Source organism: Hyaena hyaena, unplaced genomic scaffold, assembly GCF_003009895.1.
Source record: "Hyaena hyaena isolate Hyena2069 unplaced genomic scaffold, ASM300989v1 scaffold_392, whole genome shotgun sequence".
NCBI classification, from domain to species: Eukaryota; Metazoa; Chordata; class Mammalia; order Carnivora; family Hyaenidae; genus Hyaena; species Hyaena hyaena.
The window spans coordinates 486,090-503,460 of record NW_024081017.1 but is presented as its reverse complement, the minus strand read 5'-3'; the positions used below and the strand labels follow the sequence as shown (position 1 = coordinate 503,460).

At 55.5% G+C, this 17,371-nt stretch overlaps 2 protein-coding genes across 4 annotated transcripts; one reads left to right on the top strand and one right to left on the bottom strand.

Moving 5' to 3' along the window:
* Positions 1-1,948: 1,948 nt before the first annotated feature.
* ANGPTL6 (angiopoietin like 6) lies at positions 1,949-8,436 on the top strand. The gene is made up of 6 exons (XM_039251031.1): positions 1,949-1,992; positions 4,918-5,500; positions 6,198-6,375; positions 6,931-7,118; positions 7,197-7,467; positions 8,003-8,436. Exons 2-6 carry the CDS (start codon positions 4,925-4,927, stop codon positions 8,191-8,193), a joined length of 1,404 nt encoding a protein of 467 aa, XP_039106962.1. The 5' UTR covers positions 1,949-1,992; positions 4,918-4,924; the 3' UTR covers positions 8,194-8,436.
* Positions 8,395-12,993, bottom strand: SHFL (shiftless antiviral inhibitor of ribosomal frameshifting). 3 transcript variants are annotated; one of them, XM_039251033.1, is made up of 8 exons: positions 12,681-12,993; positions 12,087-12,210; positions 11,843-11,892; positions 10,383-10,421; positions 10,031-10,126; positions 9,527-9,756; positions 9,247-9,401; positions 8,395-8,716 (listed from the first exon to the last, which is right to left on the bottom strand). In XM_039251033.1, exons 1-8 carry the CDS (start codon positions 12,699-12,701, stop codon positions 8,472-8,474), a joined length of 960 nt encoding a protein of 319 aa, XP_039106964.1. In that variant the 5' UTR covers positions 12,702-12,993; the 3' UTR covers positions 8,395-8,471. The 3 variants fall into 3 exon arrangements, with proteins under 3 accessions (XP_039106964.1, XP_039106963.1, XP_039106965.1); XM_039251032.1 differs by having other exon boundaries at positions 10,031-10,180; positions 12,681-12,992; XM_039251034.1 differs by having other exon boundaries at positions 9,527-9,630; positions 10,031-10,180; positions 12,681-12,989.
* Positions 12,994-17,371: the final 4,378 nt, after the last annotated feature.

Sequence of the window (17,371 nt, the reverse complement as noted above, 5' to 3'; positions counted from 1 at the left end):
TAATTAAGAAAGATGATGCACAATGCTTGGCACAAAGGCACCAGAGACCTAGGGAACAACCAGAGAAATGGAGAGAGCATAGCAGTTAGGGATGTGGGCCCCCAGCTCCTGAAGGCCAGCTGCCTTCCCCGGGGGCCCTGTCTGCGGCAGAGAGTTGGAAACTCCACATCACCTTCTGGAAACTTAGGGCAAGGCGGGCGCTTTGTGAATAACTCACCCCCTCCCAGTTTCCACTCAAAGCCCCAGTCTTGGCCTCAGGCCTCTGGCTTCTTCCCCAGAACCTTGGGGTGGGGAAAAGGGACGCCCCCAACGTCTCTTTTCCTGTCCCATAGGTTTCCTTCCCCCATCTGCTTCCCCTCCCTCATCTGCCTCCCCTCCCTGTCTCTTCCAATTTGCCTCCTGTCTCCTGTCTCTTCCAATTCTCTCCCCTCTTCCCCACTCCGTCTTCCCCTCCCCATCCCTGTCTTCTTCCTATCTCTGTCTCCCTCTGCCCAAACTTTGTCTCTGCCATCAATTGTCTCTTTCATTGCCTTCAAGTTTCCATCTCTCCTATGTCTCTACCCCCATCTCTCTCTCCTCATCCCTCTTCCAGACTCCCCCTGTCTCTGTCCATCTCCTCCCATGTCTCTCCCGTTCTCTGTCTCTTGGACTCTCTCTCCCATCTGTCAGTCCCTCTCTGTGACTTATGAGGTTTCTTCCCTGCTGCCAGTGGAGGAAGCTGGAGGGGGCTGCGGGTGGGGGGCCAAGAGGCCCAGTGTTGGGGGGCCCAGCCCAGGCCTGGAGCCCAGCCTGGCAGCCTCTCTCAGATCTGGGACGACCATTTCCTCTTCCAGCCCGGGAGTCCACTCGGGTTACGAGTTCAGGACGGTAGGAACCGGGCGAAGGAGGCTGCTCCCTGAGAGTGTGTCTGCAGGTCAGTGAGGCCTTTGTGCAGGTGGGAGACCCCAGACCGGGCTCGGGGTGGGGGAGCTCTATGTGAGTCCCTTTGTACCTCTGAGAAATGACTGCGTGGTTACTCCTTCCTGTTTTTGTCCCTGCGTGATCTGACCTGAGGATGTGACAGTGTGTGTGGGAGACAAATGGGAGCACGTCCCCTGCGGGGGGCAGGTGGGTGGGTACCGGGGTTTCACCACCTACCTGGTTGGCACCTCTGTGCTTGCCAGTGTGAGACCCCACTCTGCCCACAGGGTATTTTTCTTTAAGTCGTGGTGTGTGTGTGTGTGTGTGTGTGTGTGTGTGTGTGTGTCGGGCAAATCCGCAGACACGCGCACAGATTCTGTCTTTCTCTCTGCGGCTCCGTGCCGCGGTCTGCATGTCTCATCGGGTATCTGTGTGTCTTGATTTCTGCCCTGTTGTGGGTACACAGTGTGTGCGAGGGGCGGGGCCTATGCGTGTGAACGCTGGAGCCAACTTACCCGGGCTGAGATCCACCTTTCCCCGGCTGTGTGGCTGCAGGCAAATCACTCACCCTCCCTCAGCCTCAGTGTTCCCTGCTGTAGAATAAGGCTACAAACCGGCTCAGGTCGTGAAGACTAAACGAGATAGAAGGTGTGGTGTTTATAGAGTCACGGCCGGCTGGCACAGCAGGTGCTGGTGTTTGGTGCTGTCTCTCTCTGGGGTGTGTCTGTGACCCCCCCCCCCAGCTTCCTGGGGCCTGCAACCTCCCACGCTCTGTGCTCTGCTGCGGGAGGAACATCCGGAGCACTGACCTGTGTTATCGGGCCCTGCCGGCCTGGGCAGGGGTGTCTGGCAATTCTGCCTCAGTTCTCATGCGAGAAATGATAAATATTTACAGTTCGAGCTCCTGGACCCAGCACCACGGCTCTGGTTCCAGGCTCTGGGGGACAGGGGTGGTTACCAAGCCTCCTCCCTCCTGCTCTCCCACCGGCCTCTCCCCTTCCTCGCCCAGAGGCTCCTCTTGGACCCTCAGCTCCTCCCGGGACTTCGTGTCTGCCGTCAGCCTTGCCGGACTCGGGGTCTTGGTCCTGAGAGGTGAGAACGCAGGAGGGCAGGTAGAGGCTGATTTTACCTGTTTGGAGACCTGGGCTTCCTGGGGCCTCCTTCTCGCCCCAGATTGAGCCCCCGGAAGGCGGTGGATGTTACATAGTCCGGCTCCAAGGGGTGTGGTCCGTCCCTGTCGTGGGGGGCCTGGTGTTGTCGAGGAGGGGGCAAGGAGAGCTCCGGGTTGGGGTGCATATATGATAGCAGATATGCTTTTCTCCAGCTCAGAACCCCCTGGGGCTCCCACCTCAGTCAGAGTGAAAGCCCAAGTCGTCATGAGGCCCGCGAGGCCCTGCACACTTCCTCTGCTCTCCCCCTCGCTTGCTCTGTTCCAGTCTGACCCGGCCTCCCTGCTACTCCTTGGGCACATCAAAGCCTCTAGCTCAGGGCCCTTACACTTGCTATTCCCTGTGCCTGGAATGCTCTTACCCTTCTCCCTCCCTTCAGGTTTTTGCTCAAGTGTCATCTTAGTGAGTTCTGACCCCTCTGTTTAAAATGGCCCCTCTGCGCCTGGGGGGCTCAGTCGGTTGAGTGTCCGACTTCGGCTCAGGTCATGATCTCACGGTTCGTGGGTTCGAGCCCCGCGTCAGGCTCTGTGCTGACAGCTAGCTCAGAGCCTGGAGCCTGTTTCAGATTCTGTGTCTCTCTCTGACCCTCCCCTGTTCACGCTGTCTCTGTCTCAGAAATAAATAAAACATTTTTAAAAATTAATAAAATGGCCCCTCTGGGCACCTGGGTGGCTTAGTCAATTGAGCTTCCACCTCTTGATTTCGGCTCAGGTCACGATCTCACAGTTCATGGGATTGAGCCCCTCGTCGGGCTCTGCACGGACACCGCGGGACCTGCCTGGAATCCTCTCTCTCTCTCTCTCTGCACCTCCCCTGCCGGTGCGCATGTGCTCTCTCTCAAAATAAATAAAAATCTTTAAAAAAAATGGCCTCTCATCCCAGGATCCCCTACCTCCATCCCCACTTGAATGTTCTTCTAAAAACTTATCACCCTCTGACCTACCCTCCCACCTGTTTTCCCAGCCAGGATGTCAGCTTCCTGAGGACAGGGATTTTATCTGTGTTGGTCATGGCCTGTGTCCCCCCCACCCCCACCCCAGGGGGCCTAGAACAGCTCTTGGCACACAACAGGCACTAAAGGAGTGTTTGCTGAATGTGTGAACAAGGTGATATGCGTGGCAGTGAAGACCTGGCGGCACGTGACTGTGTGGCATCAGTAACAGTGGAACCTGGGATGGGGGGAAGGGGGGTGATGCGTGGACACGGCAGACATGTCCTGAGCACTGGCAAGTGCATGCGAGAGGCACTTATGTCCTCACCTGAGAGGCTGCGAGTGGGTGAACCCCAAGAAAGAAGGCAATGGGCGTCAGGGAGGTGGCCACAGTCTGTGGCCTCCAATACTCAGGGGAGCTCACGTGTGTGAGCCGGGGAGCACGCGGGAGGGCACAACAGAGCTGGGGCATGTGAGCGTGGGGCACCAGGCACGGAACAAAACCCAGGCTTGGCCTCTGGGAGCTGATGCTTTGGTGGAGGAATTCAGATCGTAAACAATGGCGAACAAGCGAGGCGATTCCAGACAGTGACACATGCTAAAATGACAAACTGGGACTGTGCTGGGGAGTGCCCAGGAGGAGCAGCGCTAAATGGGGGTTGTCAGGGAGGGCTTCTGAGGAGGGGACATCTGAGCTAAGACCTGAATAAGGAGAGAGAGGGAGCCATGTTAAAATTCCGGGAAGAATGTTCCAGACTGAGGAAAGGGCAAGTGCAAAGGCCCTGAGGCAGGGACTGTGCCCAGTGTGTTTGAGGAGCTGCAAGGAGGCCAGTGTGCCTGGAACACAGTGAGTGAGGGGTGAGTGGGAGGGAGAGGAGGGCAGGGAGGGGACGGGAAGAGGGTGCAGGGCCTTGTGGGGACACAGGAGGACTTAGACTTTTGCTCCGGTTGAGCTGGGAGCCACAAAGAGTTCTCTAGGAAAAGGAGAGACATGACCTGATTCTTTGGCAGCTGTGGGAGGCTGATGACGGACAGCTGGAGACCTGGGGGGCAGCTGCTGTAATGAAGTCCAGATGGTGTCTCGAGCTGGGGGGTGAGGATGGGGGAACGCGGAGGAATTCAGGGTCTAAACAGAAGAGCTGACAGGCCTGGCTGATAAGTTGGATCTGTTGTGAAGAGGAGACAGGGAGGACTCCCGGGTTTTGGGAGATGGGGTGTCTGCTACTAGACTCAGCTAGTGAGACTTTCTCTCTCACCCCACCTCACCCCCTTTCACCGTTCTGCTTCCGCTCCAGCCTCCCTCTGCTCCAGCCTCCCAGTAAGTTCCTTTAATACATCAGGCACAGTCTAGCCTCAGGGCTTTTGCATTTGCTGTTCCCCCTGCCAGGGATGCTGTTCTTCCCCAGATATCCTCATTACTTCCTCCCTTACCTCCTCCAGGAAGTCTTCCCTCCTTTCAAATTGCCAGGGCCCAGATCCCCCACATGTCTCTGCTGGTTTACTGTTACCTTAACACGGGCCAGTACGCTCTAGCAATCCCTGTAGCTTCTTTATTTTGTTTCTTGCCCATCAGGGCAGGAAGTTTGTGTTTTGTTCCATACCGTAGTCCCTACAGCCTAGTCCCTACAGCCGAGGCTGGCGCACAGCAAGCACTCAATGAATGAATGCCTGACATGCTGTCCCGCAGGGCGCCTGGGACGCAGTGGAGAGGCCACTGGGTGGAGAGGGTGGGATCCCACTGGGGCTTCTCTGCCTGGGAGGGAGGGGAGTGTAGGTGGGAGGGGCTGGTGGGGAGGCGAACCTGTGGCGGGGGTGGGGGGGGGAACCTGGAGCAACGCCCTTTGGCCCAAACGAGTGCTGGGGGCCCAGGCTAGGCTCCCGGGACTCCCCTCCTTCCTGTTCGTCCTCTGCCTTCAGGTCGGCCATGTCGGCGCCTCAGCTGCGCACGTTGCAGCTGCTGCTCCTGCTGGGCGCGACATGGGCGCGGGCGGGCGCCCCGCGCTGCACCTACACCTTCGTGCTGCCGCAGCAGAAGTTCACGGGCGCGGTGTGCTGGAGCGGGCCGTCTGCCGCGCGCCCGGCCGCGGAGGCCGTGAACGCCAGCGAGGTGGCAGCGCTGCGCATGCGCGTGGGCCGCCACGAGGAGCTGCTGCGCGAACTTCAGCGGCTGGCGGCGGCCGACGGCGCCGTGGCGGGCGAGGTGCGCGCGCTGCGCAAAGAGAGCCGCGGCCTGAGCGCGCGCCTGGGCCAGTTGCGCGCGCAGCTGCAGCACGAGGCGGGGCCGGGGGCGGGGCCGGGGCCGGGGGCGGAGCCCGCTGCCCTGCTGGCGCTGCTTGGGGAGCGCGTGCTCAACGTGTCAGCCGAGGCGCAGCGCGCCGCCGCCCGCTTTCACCAGCTGGATGTCAAGTTCCGGGAGCTGGCACAGCTGGTCACCCAGCAGAGTGGCCTCATCGCCCGCCTGGAGCGCCTGTGCCCGGGGGGCACGGGCGGGCAGCAGCAGGTAACCTTTAAGATCGCCAGGAATCGTAGTCACTTCCTGTGTGCATCAGCTGTAAGATGGGGCTCTTGCAACCTCACGCATGGTCTCTGAAACGCAGTTTTGAAATCCGAAAAGCTCCAAATACCAGATTCCTGTTTCTCCTTCCACAGCTCATCTGGGTCAGAATGCGACCGGTGGCTACTTAAAATCTCTACTTATCCACTCAACGTAAATATTCATAGTGCCTGTAATCAAGCATATTATTATGTAAAGGCCAAGAACCCATGTTATTGGTGGTGTTATGTGATATAAATATAGACTTTGTGTTACTGTTCTAACTTCTGTTATATTATTTTTAATTCTGGAGCATGGCTGGCCCTAATTTTGAATAAGAGTGCTGCTCCGTTACAACCCATTCCTTAGAGGGCTGTTGGGAGGATTCAGTAAACTAATACTCGTTGTTGGAGGTACTTGTATCATCGCTGCTTTACAGAAAAGGAGAGTCAGAGTCAGATAAATTAAGCTGTGAACATCAGAGCAGGAATTTAAGCCCAGCGCTGCTCCTGACAGCTAGAGTTAGGCTTTGGGAAGTATCCATTCTAGGGCTGGGACATGCCCCTGCCTGATCCACCCATCCGGGTGTTGGGAGATTTAGGGGCCCAGGGTCTTTTCAATGGAAGGCTGGTGCGATCACATCTGAGTCTCTTGGTCACCCCAGGTCCTGCCCCCACCCCTGGTGCCTGTGGTTCCTGTCAGTCTGGTGGGTGGCATTAATGACACCAGCAGGAGGCTAGACCCAGCTCCGGAGCCCCAGAGAGACCAGACCCTGAGACAGCAACGGCCCTTGGCTTCTCCCGTGCCCGCAGGGCACCCTGCTGTCCCCACCAAGCCAACAGGTAAGATGAAGGCAAGAATGTTGGGGATGTGAGAGGCTAGGGAATTCCCAGTGCAGTGTGAAGAGAAGGAAATAGGAGCCAGGATTTTAATGGCTGATTTCTTTCATGGTAAGGGAACTGGAAGAAATGATGCTTTTATTCTGGTGATGCAACAAGGAGCCATGGCTCTCCTCCTGATAAAGACCAAAATCTTTACTATGGTATGAAAATAGGAAAGGAAGGGCTTTTCTTTTGGTGAGAAGGCAGGGAACTTAGGACTGCTTATTGGTAAGAATTTAAGCTTGCTCACAGCGTCCTGTTCAGGACTTCTAGTCTGGTGAGGTTTTAGAACCAGGATTTCAGTACTCCAGGCACCACATTTGCTAAGTGAGAAAAGAATGAACCAGAGTCTTAACTCAGGTAAGGAAATGGGTATTGGGGCTCTTATTTGGGTCAGGGAATGGGAGAGGCAGGACTGTTATTCTGGTGAGGGGATGAGATGAGAATGCAGATCCGTCTATCAAGAAGGGGTTGGTCGGTCCAGGCTGTGACTTCCCCACGTCTCTGTACCCACAGGCCCATGGCAGGATTGCGCAGAGGCCCACCGGTCAGGCCACAGGCAGAGCGGTGTGTATGAGCTGCGACTGGGCCGGCATGTGGTATCAGCGTGGTGCGAGCAGCAGCTGGAGGGCGGAGGCTGGACAGTGATCCAAAGGCGGCAAGACGGCTCCGTCAACTTCTTCACCACCTGGCAGCACTACAAGGTGGGCGTGGGTGGGCAAGGGCGGGGCTGTGTTGGGGAGGGGACTGCTTCCGACCTCCTGACTTTCCTGTCCGGCCAGGTGGGCTTCGGGCAGCCTGATGGAGAATACTGGCTGGGCCTGGAACCTGTGCATCAGCTGACCAGCCGTGGGGACCACGAGTTATTGGTGCTCCTGGAGGACTGGGGAGGGCGTAGTGCACGTGCCCACTATGATGGCTTCTCCCTGGAGCCTGAGAGCGACCACTATCGCCTACGGCTGGGCCAGTACCATGGAGATGCTGGAGACTCTCTTTCCTGGCACAACGACAAGCCTTTCAGCACCGTGGATAGGGATCGAGACTCCTATTCTGGTAAGCAGAGCTCTTATTCTGGTGGGCGGTGGGGGACAGGGGAGGTGGTACTCCTATGGAGGGAATGCAAAGAATGCAGAGTGGAGTGAGACCTCCCTCTGCTAAGGACCAGGGTAAGCAAGAGAAAAGAGAGGACTTTTATTCTGGTGAGGGGATAGAGAGCCTAGATTCCTTCTTTGATGAGGCAGTTGCTTCCCCCTCTTCTGGTGAAAGGCAAGGAGAGCTAGGAGTCTTATTCTAGAAAAGAAGTAGGGAAGATTTTTCTCCCCCCGATAAAGGCAGAGCTTCTAGTTTTCAGAAAGGGTGGAAACAGTGTGACTTGTACTTTGGTAGAGAGACAGGGAAGGAATTAAAGTTATTATTCTAGAAAAGAAAGTAGGAGACAGGGCTCTTAATCTAATGAGGAGAGAGGATCAGGGTTGTGTTTAGTAAGAGTGGGAAGGGCCAGGGGATGCTTGGCAAAAGCCTTGCACTAGTGAGATGCTAGTAGAGACTTTTATTCTGGTAAGAGAACATGGATTTTCTCTCTCCTCAGGTAACTGTGCCCTGTACCAGCGGGGAGGCTGGTGGTACCATGCCTGTGCCCACTCCAACCTCAATGGCGTGTGGCACCGTGGTGGCCATTACCGCAGCCGCTACCAAGATGGTGTCTACTGGGCTGAGTTTCGTGGTGGGGCTTACTCTCTCAAGAAGGCAGCCATGCTGATCCGGCCCCTGAGGCTGTGACCGTCTGTCCCCCGGGCCTCAGGGGATGTTTGTCAGCAGGAGCGCAAGTTGTCCTGGCCACACCTGCTTTGTGACTTAGCATGGGCCACGTCCCCCACACTTTCCTGTTGTGAATCTGCTCCCCAGGGCCCTGACCGGGGGACCCAGGAATCCCCCTGCCAATGTCGCAGACCCAAATGGCTCCCCAAGGGCATTTAGATCTCAGTTTGAGCTCATATTTTATAACAACACAAAACATCCACAGACCGTGTCCAGTTTGCATCTGCACCTGTCCGGGGTCACTCCCCGTGCCCACCCTCGCCCTCCTCCTCCTCTTCCTCCTCCTCCTCTTCCTCCTCCTCCTCCACCTTCAGGTCCTCCAGGATGAGGTTGTCCAGGTCTTCCTGGAGGCCCCCCTGGCTCAGGCAGGTGGCCACAGTGGAGCCACTGCTGATGTGGGGGTTGCTGGGGTGCAAGACCTTAGGTAGGTGGTTCTGCTTCCGGCTCTTGGGGTGTGCGCAGGAAGTCCCAGGCACGTGGGGCTCTAGGGAGGAAGAGGCTCTGAGGTTATGGAGCTGGAGGCCCATGGAAGACTCTAGGGGCAAAGGCGCTCCAGCCATGGGGGCTCGGGAGGGGAGGGGCTGAGGCTACCGGCTGCGGGGCCAGAGCTACAGGAAGTTCAGAGATGAAAGTCGCAGGGGCTGAAGCCACAAGAGACCCAGGGACCCGGGCATCACCTGAGACTACAGGAGACAGAACAGGGGCCGAGAACACAGAGACCAGGGCAGAGGCCATGAGGGAAACCACTGAGCCTCATGGGAGATGGATATTAGAAGGGGCGGGGTCTGGTGTTGGAGGCTGATTGGGGGGGGATGTGAGCGGAAGATGTGAAAGGAGGGGCTGAGGCCATGGGATAAGCTAAGTGGCTTTGGGGACTAGGGCCTTAGGAGGCACATGGAAGAAGCAGGCAGACGCCTTGGTACTTAAAGCCCCGGAGGAGGATGTCCCTGGAGTCAAGGTCACGGAGTCCGCCCAGAGCCAGGGGAGCTCCCCGCGGGCGTGCCAGGCCCTCACCTCGCCGGTTGTAGCAGTCGGCGGCCGAGCAGGAGTGGGTGTGGGTGCTGCGGCGGTCCACATCCCGGTCCCAGCGCGGAGGGAGGATCCGTGTTGGATACACAGGGAAGCCGCATCCGTAGCAGGGGGACGAGGACCCCATCTGTGCCCAGCCCCTGGGGGCGGGCAGGGCCGTGAGGGTCCAGAGGTGAGGCCCGGGCCAGCGTGGGACCAGGGCAGGGCAGGGCAGGGCTGGGGAGGGCGGGGCAGGCTGGAAGGGGGTGGGGGTCAGCGCCCTCACCGGAAGTTGTGCCGACACTTCGGGCAATGGAACTCAGCCACGCCCCACATCTTGTCACATGGCACCGGTTCATAGCGCTTTCGGCATTTCCTGCACCGCGACACCTGGGTGTGCAGAGTGGGGGGGGCAGGCTTGCGGTCAGAGGTGAGCCCCAGTGGCGTGACACTGGCCACAGCGGGAAATTGGAAAAGAGTACAAATGCGGGCTTCTCCTCCACCTCCCTGCGCGACCTGGTTGCTGAGCATTTACCATAAAGCGCACCGCTGATCAGGGGGTTCAGAAGCCAGACTTGGGGCTGTGGTTTCGAGGTCAGGTTTGATTTCTGTGGCAGGTGTTAAACTGCGGCGTCACGGGACAGGCTCTGGGGTGGGGGAGGGGCTCAGAAGTCCAACTCAGGGGTGGGGGGTGGGGTCTGGGATGGAGGCGGAGCTCCGAGACTGCGGGCCAGGGTTGATATTCTTGGGTCAGAGGGTCAGAGTCTGAGGATGGGGAGAGGGTCCTCACCTCCTTCCGCTGGGGCACGCGCCGCCACCACACGTGGTCGCAGGAAGAGCAGGCAAACTGCCGGTCCACGGCAGGAATGAGGTCCTCCTGCGCCCGCTGGAACATGCGGAGGTTGGCTTGTGTTAGTGGTAGCAGGGAGGTCGCCACCGCCTGCGGGTCGGGGGACAAGGGGTGGTCACGCCTCTCGCACTAACATAAACACAGGTCAGCCCTCTCCCCTCTCCAAACATGTCCCCTCTCCCGCCCCTGTAACGCCTCTCCCTGTTGTCCACGGATGTCCCCCACTATCCCCCAGAGATGTCCTCCTCCCTGTAAGCCCCCCCTCACCCCCGGTCCCATACCCTGGACTCACCTGGATGTCCTGGTCCTGCTTCATGTCTTCTGGGGGGTCCTGGGTGGAGACATCAGGGGCAGAAACTGGGGATGCAGCTCAGACCTCTTTTTATCATTATTTGTTGGGGGCAGGGCTCCTGGATCGGGAGGCAGGGTCCTGGCCCCACACAAGTAGGGTGTCAACTCAGGAGGTGCTGACCACCCAGTGTCCACTTGTAGAGGGTCAGGCGCATGACCTCAGTTATCCTTACAGTAGCCTTGACGGAGGGGGGGGGTGAGGGGGAGCATGCTATCCTCACTGCTCAGGTGAGGAAACTGAGGCTCCGAGCTGGGAGAGGGCTTGCCCAAGATCACCCTGAGTGAGCATGGCGGCGGAACAAGCCTGGACCCCGCGCTCCCTTCTGCTGCTAAACGCCACACGCTTGCTGGCACTGTGATGGGTCACCTCTTTGAGTCCCTGCTGCTGTAGGCTGAGTGCTTGGGCTCTGGATCCAGAGAGATGCAGGTTCCAGCCCTGACTCCATCACTTCCATCTGTGGGAGTGTGCCCCCCCCCATCCCTAGTGAGGGGCATCTCGGAGCCCAGCTCTGATGCTAGGTGGCCAGGGTTTTAATCCCAGTTGCTGCCTGCCTGATCCGTGACCCTGGCAAGTGACCTAGTCGCTCTGTGTCTCAGTTTCCTCATCTGTAAAATGGACATGATAAATAATAGGACCCATCTCAAGGGATCAGTACAGCGATGAAATTCAAGACCACATGTGGAAGTCCTATGCAGTGCTCTTTCCTATTTTTTTTTCATTTAAAAAATTTAAATTTTAAATTTTTAAGTAGGTTCCATACCCAATGTGGGGCTTGAACTCATGACCCTGAGATCAAGAGTCACGGGCTCCAGTGACTGAACCAGCCCCCCCCCCCAGGGGCCCCTCCTATTATTTTTAACATACCCTTTACATGTGTAACTGTAAAGGATATAATATGTACTATGTTAACACTCCTTAGCAACTATAGGAGGTGGAATTCACAGTGCCACCGAAGTCATTTAAGGGGTAAAGTGACCGTGTCCCACCTGTGCCTCAAAGCCTTTCATTGATTCATTCATTCATCACATGGGGTCCCCAGCCCCTCTCTCCTTCCCTATCTTCTGTTTATCCTAGCCTGAATGTGTGTTCCTTTGCTTACTCTATTTCCTCTTCCAGGAAGCCGTTCCTGATCTCCAGGGGTCTTCTATAATGACATTAATCCCGATTCATTTCACCGCCTAGTTTCATGTCTCTCTCCCCTACTTAATATCATCATGTAGTGAGTGCCTACAGTTTGCAGTCTCCCTGGCCTAACACATTACTGAAAGGTGAATGAGTCAATGTGGATCATGAGTTGGGGACTGGTGGTCCACAGAAGGGGCCCATCATGGACAGGCCAGGTCCCTTCTGTCCCCCCTCCCCAGTTTTCCCATCCTTTGAGGGGGAGGGGAGCAGTTTACCTGGGCATCCAAGTCATTACTCAGTTCCTGTCCATCTCTCTGCTTTACCCCTGGTGGGGAGAGTAAGTGTAAGTGAAGCGTCCTTGAAGGATCTTGTGGGAGTTTCAGGGTCCCCAGAGCCCCAGTACAGACCCTCCCCAGGAGATGATCTCAGCACCTCTTCCTACCCTTAACACAGACCACACGTCTTCTGCGTGCTCCCCACTCCCAACCCCTACCAGGACCGGGACCCCGGCCTGCTCACCGTACACGATGGATCGCCCCACTCCTGTGTGGTCGCTGCCAAATTTCCTCATCAGAGTCCCCGCCTTCTTGGAGGATACCTTCCCATGAAACTTCTCCTGGAGGCGCCGGACGCTTTTCTCCAGCTGGGGTGGGCACAGGGGGGTTCCGATCGGGTAAGGAGAGGAGCGATCGCCCCTCCCCCATCTCTAGGCATCCTTCTCCCAGCCTGAACTTGACCCTTCGTTTTGGCCTCCCCCCATCCCCCCTTCCCCGCCATCCCTCTACGGCATTTCCTGGAAAAAGCCAAAGTCCCCACAGGGCTTTGGGGGAGGGAGCGGACTGGGGCGAGCGTCCCAGGTGAAGGGAGAAGGCCGGCCAGGTAACCTCTGGCTCCTGACCCTTGACCCTGCAGCCCCCGCTTTCCCTCGAGGAGGCCGCATTTCACTCTAGGGGATGTGGCGGTCATTCTCCTTTCCGAGGGGAGCCAATGCCTGCCAGGGCGAAGATCCAGGCTTCGGATGGAGTCCCCAGAAATTGCGAAGCCCCCTCCGCGCCCCCGGCCCCTCCCCAGAGTCTCCTGCGAGCCCCCGGCCCAGCCGTAGCCATCTCCTACCTCCACACCTTCTTGAGACATGGTGGCGGCGGCGCAGGTTCCCGCGAGGGTCCGCACTGCGCGCTCGGAGCCCCCTACCCGGGCGCGCCCGTCGGTCCAGCAGCCGCGCAGGGCAGGGGGCGGGGCCTCCGGATGGCCCCGCCCTTCCTTCTCGGCCCCCTCTTTCGCTTTCGATTACGGGGGCTGTCGGGGTGGACGGGGCGCTCTGGCTCCGCCCTGGCTCCGCCTCTGCTCTTGCGCCCCAGACCCAGGCGGGCGCCAGGGGTCTGCACCCTGCAGCGGAGCGCGCGGACCTCGGGCGGTGGAGGCGGCGCGGCCTCTGCAGTCGGTCACATGTCCCCACGCTGCGCGGGGTCCGCGTCTTCACGTCCTCGTGGGGGCGGGGCCGCATCGGAAGGCCGCCTTGGATCTCCGTGTCCCCCCTCAGTTCGCGCTCCCCTACTTGATCACCCTCTCCACTCCTCCCTCAGGAATCAGGAGCTCATTAAGACCTGAGTCCCCAAATAGCTCTGAGTCTCTTAATGGGGCTACGTCCCCTTTCTGAACCTCAGTTTACTCCTCTGTAAAATGGGTTGATACCGTGGCTACATCCTGGGTGTATGTGTTTGTCAGGATTGAAGACCCCAGGTAGAGCGCTTAGTAGCACCTGGCATGGGGTAGGCAAACTAGTCATCGGGCCACCTACTATGTGCCGGTGCCAAAGAAGCAGCAGGTAGCTGGGTGATGGGGGAAGAGGCTTCTTAAAAATACAGGTTACTGGTCCTTAGCAGTCCGGCAGCAGCCGACTGTTTAGGGGTTCCCAGGAATCTGCATTGTAAATCGGAAGGTTGAGAATCCTCTTGGCCAGAACTTTTTTTTTTTTTTTTTTAAGTAGGCTTCACACCCAAGGTGGAGCTTGGACTCTCCACCCTGAGATCAAGAATCTCATGCTCCAGCAACCGAGCCAGCCAGGGGCCCCTATTATATAAAGATATTCTTTAACAAACAAACAAACAAACAAGAATGGAGATTAAAAAGTATAGGTGTTCTAACGTCTTCTACTTGAACTCCAAAGCTTTGATTGTGGGTCCGTGCACCCCACCTGGAGACTATTAGTGAATATAAGCAGTTCATGATTCTTTGCGACTGAATGTGGAATTTCAGGCAGGGCGAGGGTGAGGGGGGCAGCTGTAGGCTGCACAGAGGACCTGGGATTTTATCCTGAGGGAAGTGGGGAGGCATGGAGGGGCTCCCTTGTTATAGATATATACAGTATATACATATTATATATCAGATATTATTACTACTTACCCAGTGGAGAGGGAGGTCACAGCAGGAGAGGGTTGGTGAAAGCAGGCAGGAAGCAGGTAGGAGACTGATCCAGTTCCAACATGAAGATCTGTTAGATTCTCCTTATGGCCATGATATGGAGCTCTTACTCTACACCAGGCACTGGTCCAGGCACTGAGGATCGAACAAAGGAGATCCCTGCACTCTTAGAGCTGGCGTTCCAGTGGAGGAGACAGACAAAAAGGACATATATAATAGGACGGGAGACAGTAGGTGCTACAGTGAAAAATGAACTGGGGTAAGAGTATGGGTAAAGGGGGGGGTCAGGAAAGGGGGTAGCAAGTGACATTTGAGGGGAGATGGTGAAGGGAGGTGGGTAAAGAGAACTGTAGGCAGAATAAACAGCCAGTGCAAGGGTCCTGAGGTAGGAGCATGGGGCTGCAGTCACCTGAATGTTTGACTGGGGCTGGGGGGTCTGCTTCCAAGATGGCTCATTCAACACGGCTGGTTGGTCGGTGCTTGTTGGCGTGATGCCTCCATTCCTCCCTACGTGGGCCACTTGAATATGCCCGGACTTGGCAGCTGGCCTCCCCAGGGCAAGTAATCCAACAAGAGAAGAAAAGCCAGGTGTATCTTTTATGACCTAGTGTTGGAAGTCACACGGCATCGCTTCCACTGCTACCCTCTGTGTATTACGATCGAGTCACTAGATCCAGTTCATATTCAGGGAGGGGGAATCAAGACCCTATCTTCTGCCCATCCCACCCTTCCATCTCTCCCTGGAGCGCCTCACTGGCTGCACCGGAAGGCAAGGAGAACAAGGAAGCCAGCCACCCTGTCAGTCTCTCAGGACACAGAGTATTAGGCAGTTGGTCCGGAAGGACAAACAGCCCATGTAACCAGATCATTCGTAGAATTTGGGCATTTATAGATGGACAGAAAAACAAACATTTCCAGCGATCACATGGGGGCGCTGCCTACCCACCAACAGCTTCCTGGGCTTTGTGACCATCTTGGCCTGGCCGAGTGTGGCTTTTTTGTACAGTGGTAGGAACATTACTGCATTTCATCCTTTGTCTTCATAAAAAGCTGTGGGAAGGGAGAAAATGCATGTGCTGTTAACAGGGATAAGAAGTGTAGCCTCTGACATGTTGGTATAATTGAGTCAAAGACTGAGCCATTACTGGGGCACCCGGGTGGCTCAGTGGGTTAAGTGTCCAACTTTGGCTCAGGTCATGATCTCACGGTTGGTGGGGTTGATCCCCACATAGGGCTCTGTGCTTTGGATCCTCAGTCTCCCTCTCTCTCTGTCTCTCCTGTCTCTCAAAAATAAATAATAATAAAAAAAAGGACCCAGCCCTTACTGACCCATCCAGTCATTAATTTGACAGACATGCATCAGGTGCCTCCAATGGGGGCAGGCATGGTGCTGGGCACCCTTCCTGCCCTTCCAGAACTTATGGTCTTAATGATAAAGAGAAACATGAAATAGTTAATATCACAAGTAATTATTATATTTATGAAATACGCCAAAAAAAAAAAATAGTAATTGAAGGGTCCCTGAGAAAGGGGAACAACATGGGAACCTGACCTGCGCAGAGTGATCAGGGAGGGCTTTCTGGAGGAGGTACCTCTTGAGCTGAAGTCCTAACACTTTGAAACACTGCACCAAGTGTTTGAAACCATGTATTTCATATGCTCCTCACAGTAACCCCATGAAGGGGGTGGTGTTATTACCAATGGGGAAACAGATTCAAGAACTTGAGGTCTCTCTGAAGGGTGAATAAGAGTTACCTAGTTGAAGAGATGGAGCATGTGCGTATGAGGTGGGAAGAGGTTTGATCCATTACAGGAAGCTAAAGGCCAGTATGGCTAAGGGCTTAGTGAGCCCGAGGCGAGTGGAGGGAAGGGAAGCTCTTGACTTTCAGCAGGACCCTTCGAGGCGTAGGTAGGGTGACCAGTGCAGTTGTGGAGAAAATGGACAGGACTGATGCATGTGTGTGCTTTTCTTATCTTTCCTGTTCTTCCCCTGTGTCCATCTGTTGTGTTTCTTAAATTCCACATATGAGTAAAATCACAGGATGTCTGTGTTTCTCTGACTGACTTATTTCACAAAGCATGATGCTCTCCAGTCCCGCCCACGACGTTGGGAGCATGTATGTGCTTTTCATAATCTAGTCAATTTCTCCTCAGTTTAACCAAATGAAGAACTTGGACAATGCCTAGAGGTGGGGGAACAGGAATTCTCCACACTGTTAGTTAGGGCATCTTGGGAGAACCTATTAAAGCTTTATGTATTTTGCTTTTTTACAGTTTATTTGTTTGAGAGAGAGAGCATGAGCGGGGGAGGGACAGAGAAAGAGAGAGAAGGAGAGAGAGAGAGCGAACCCCAAGCAGGCTCCACACTGACAGTGTGGAACTCACATGGGGCTCAAACTCATGAACCCGTGAGATCATGACCTGAGCCAAAATCAAGGGTTGAACGCTTAACAGACTGAGGTGCCCCAATTTTTATGCACACTGTTTTTTAAATTATTATTTTATTATTTTTTTAATGTTTATTTACTTTGGAGAGAGAGAGAGAGAGAGAGTGCAAGCAAGGGAGGGGCAGAGAGAGAGGGAGACACAGAATCCGAAGGAGGCTCCAGACTCTGAGCTGTCAGCACAGAGCCTGACACTTGGCTGGGACCCACAAACCGTGAGATCATGACCTGAGCCAAAGTCAGAAGCTCAACCGACTGAATCTCCCCCCAGGCTTCCCTCCCTCCACATTGGATATTTCTGTAACAATTGCATTATTCTTTTTTTTTTTTTTGCAATAAGCACCCATTGCTTATGTAAGCAGAACCAAAAAATACACAAGAAGATAAATCCAATTACTTCAAAAAATAACATGTAAGTCCATCTTGGACAATGATGCCTTAAAAGATGAAAAGTAGTTTGAGATTTCATAATTTGCGGAATCCTTAGTAAATGCGATGTCCTTTACAGCACAGAAATCTATTGTTTGAGTTTTGCGAAATCAGCTTTAAACACATTTCCAGGAATGCTTTATGTGCAAAGGTTGGGTAACATGCTTGGGGCTCTGCTCAAATGACTTCAGGAAGTGGAAAAATTGTAGTGGCTAAGATACCCTGAGTGTACCCAGGGTGCACTGGGGGCTAGGGTCTGGGGGAGGGGGCGGGTATCTTCAGGGCTTTTAGCCATTCAATCATCCCTCCACCTTCTGGTTCAGGGTCCCTGTCCCTTTTTCAGATGAAAGATCTAAGTTTCAGAGTGGTTAAGCAAAGAACGTGGGACACCCAGGTATTAACCAACATAGCTAGGACTTGGGTGCAGGCTTGGTGAGGACAGCACTCCTTCAAGCTAGAATTGAGGACGAGGAGTTCAGAAGGGTCAAGGGGGTACACTTTGGAACCACT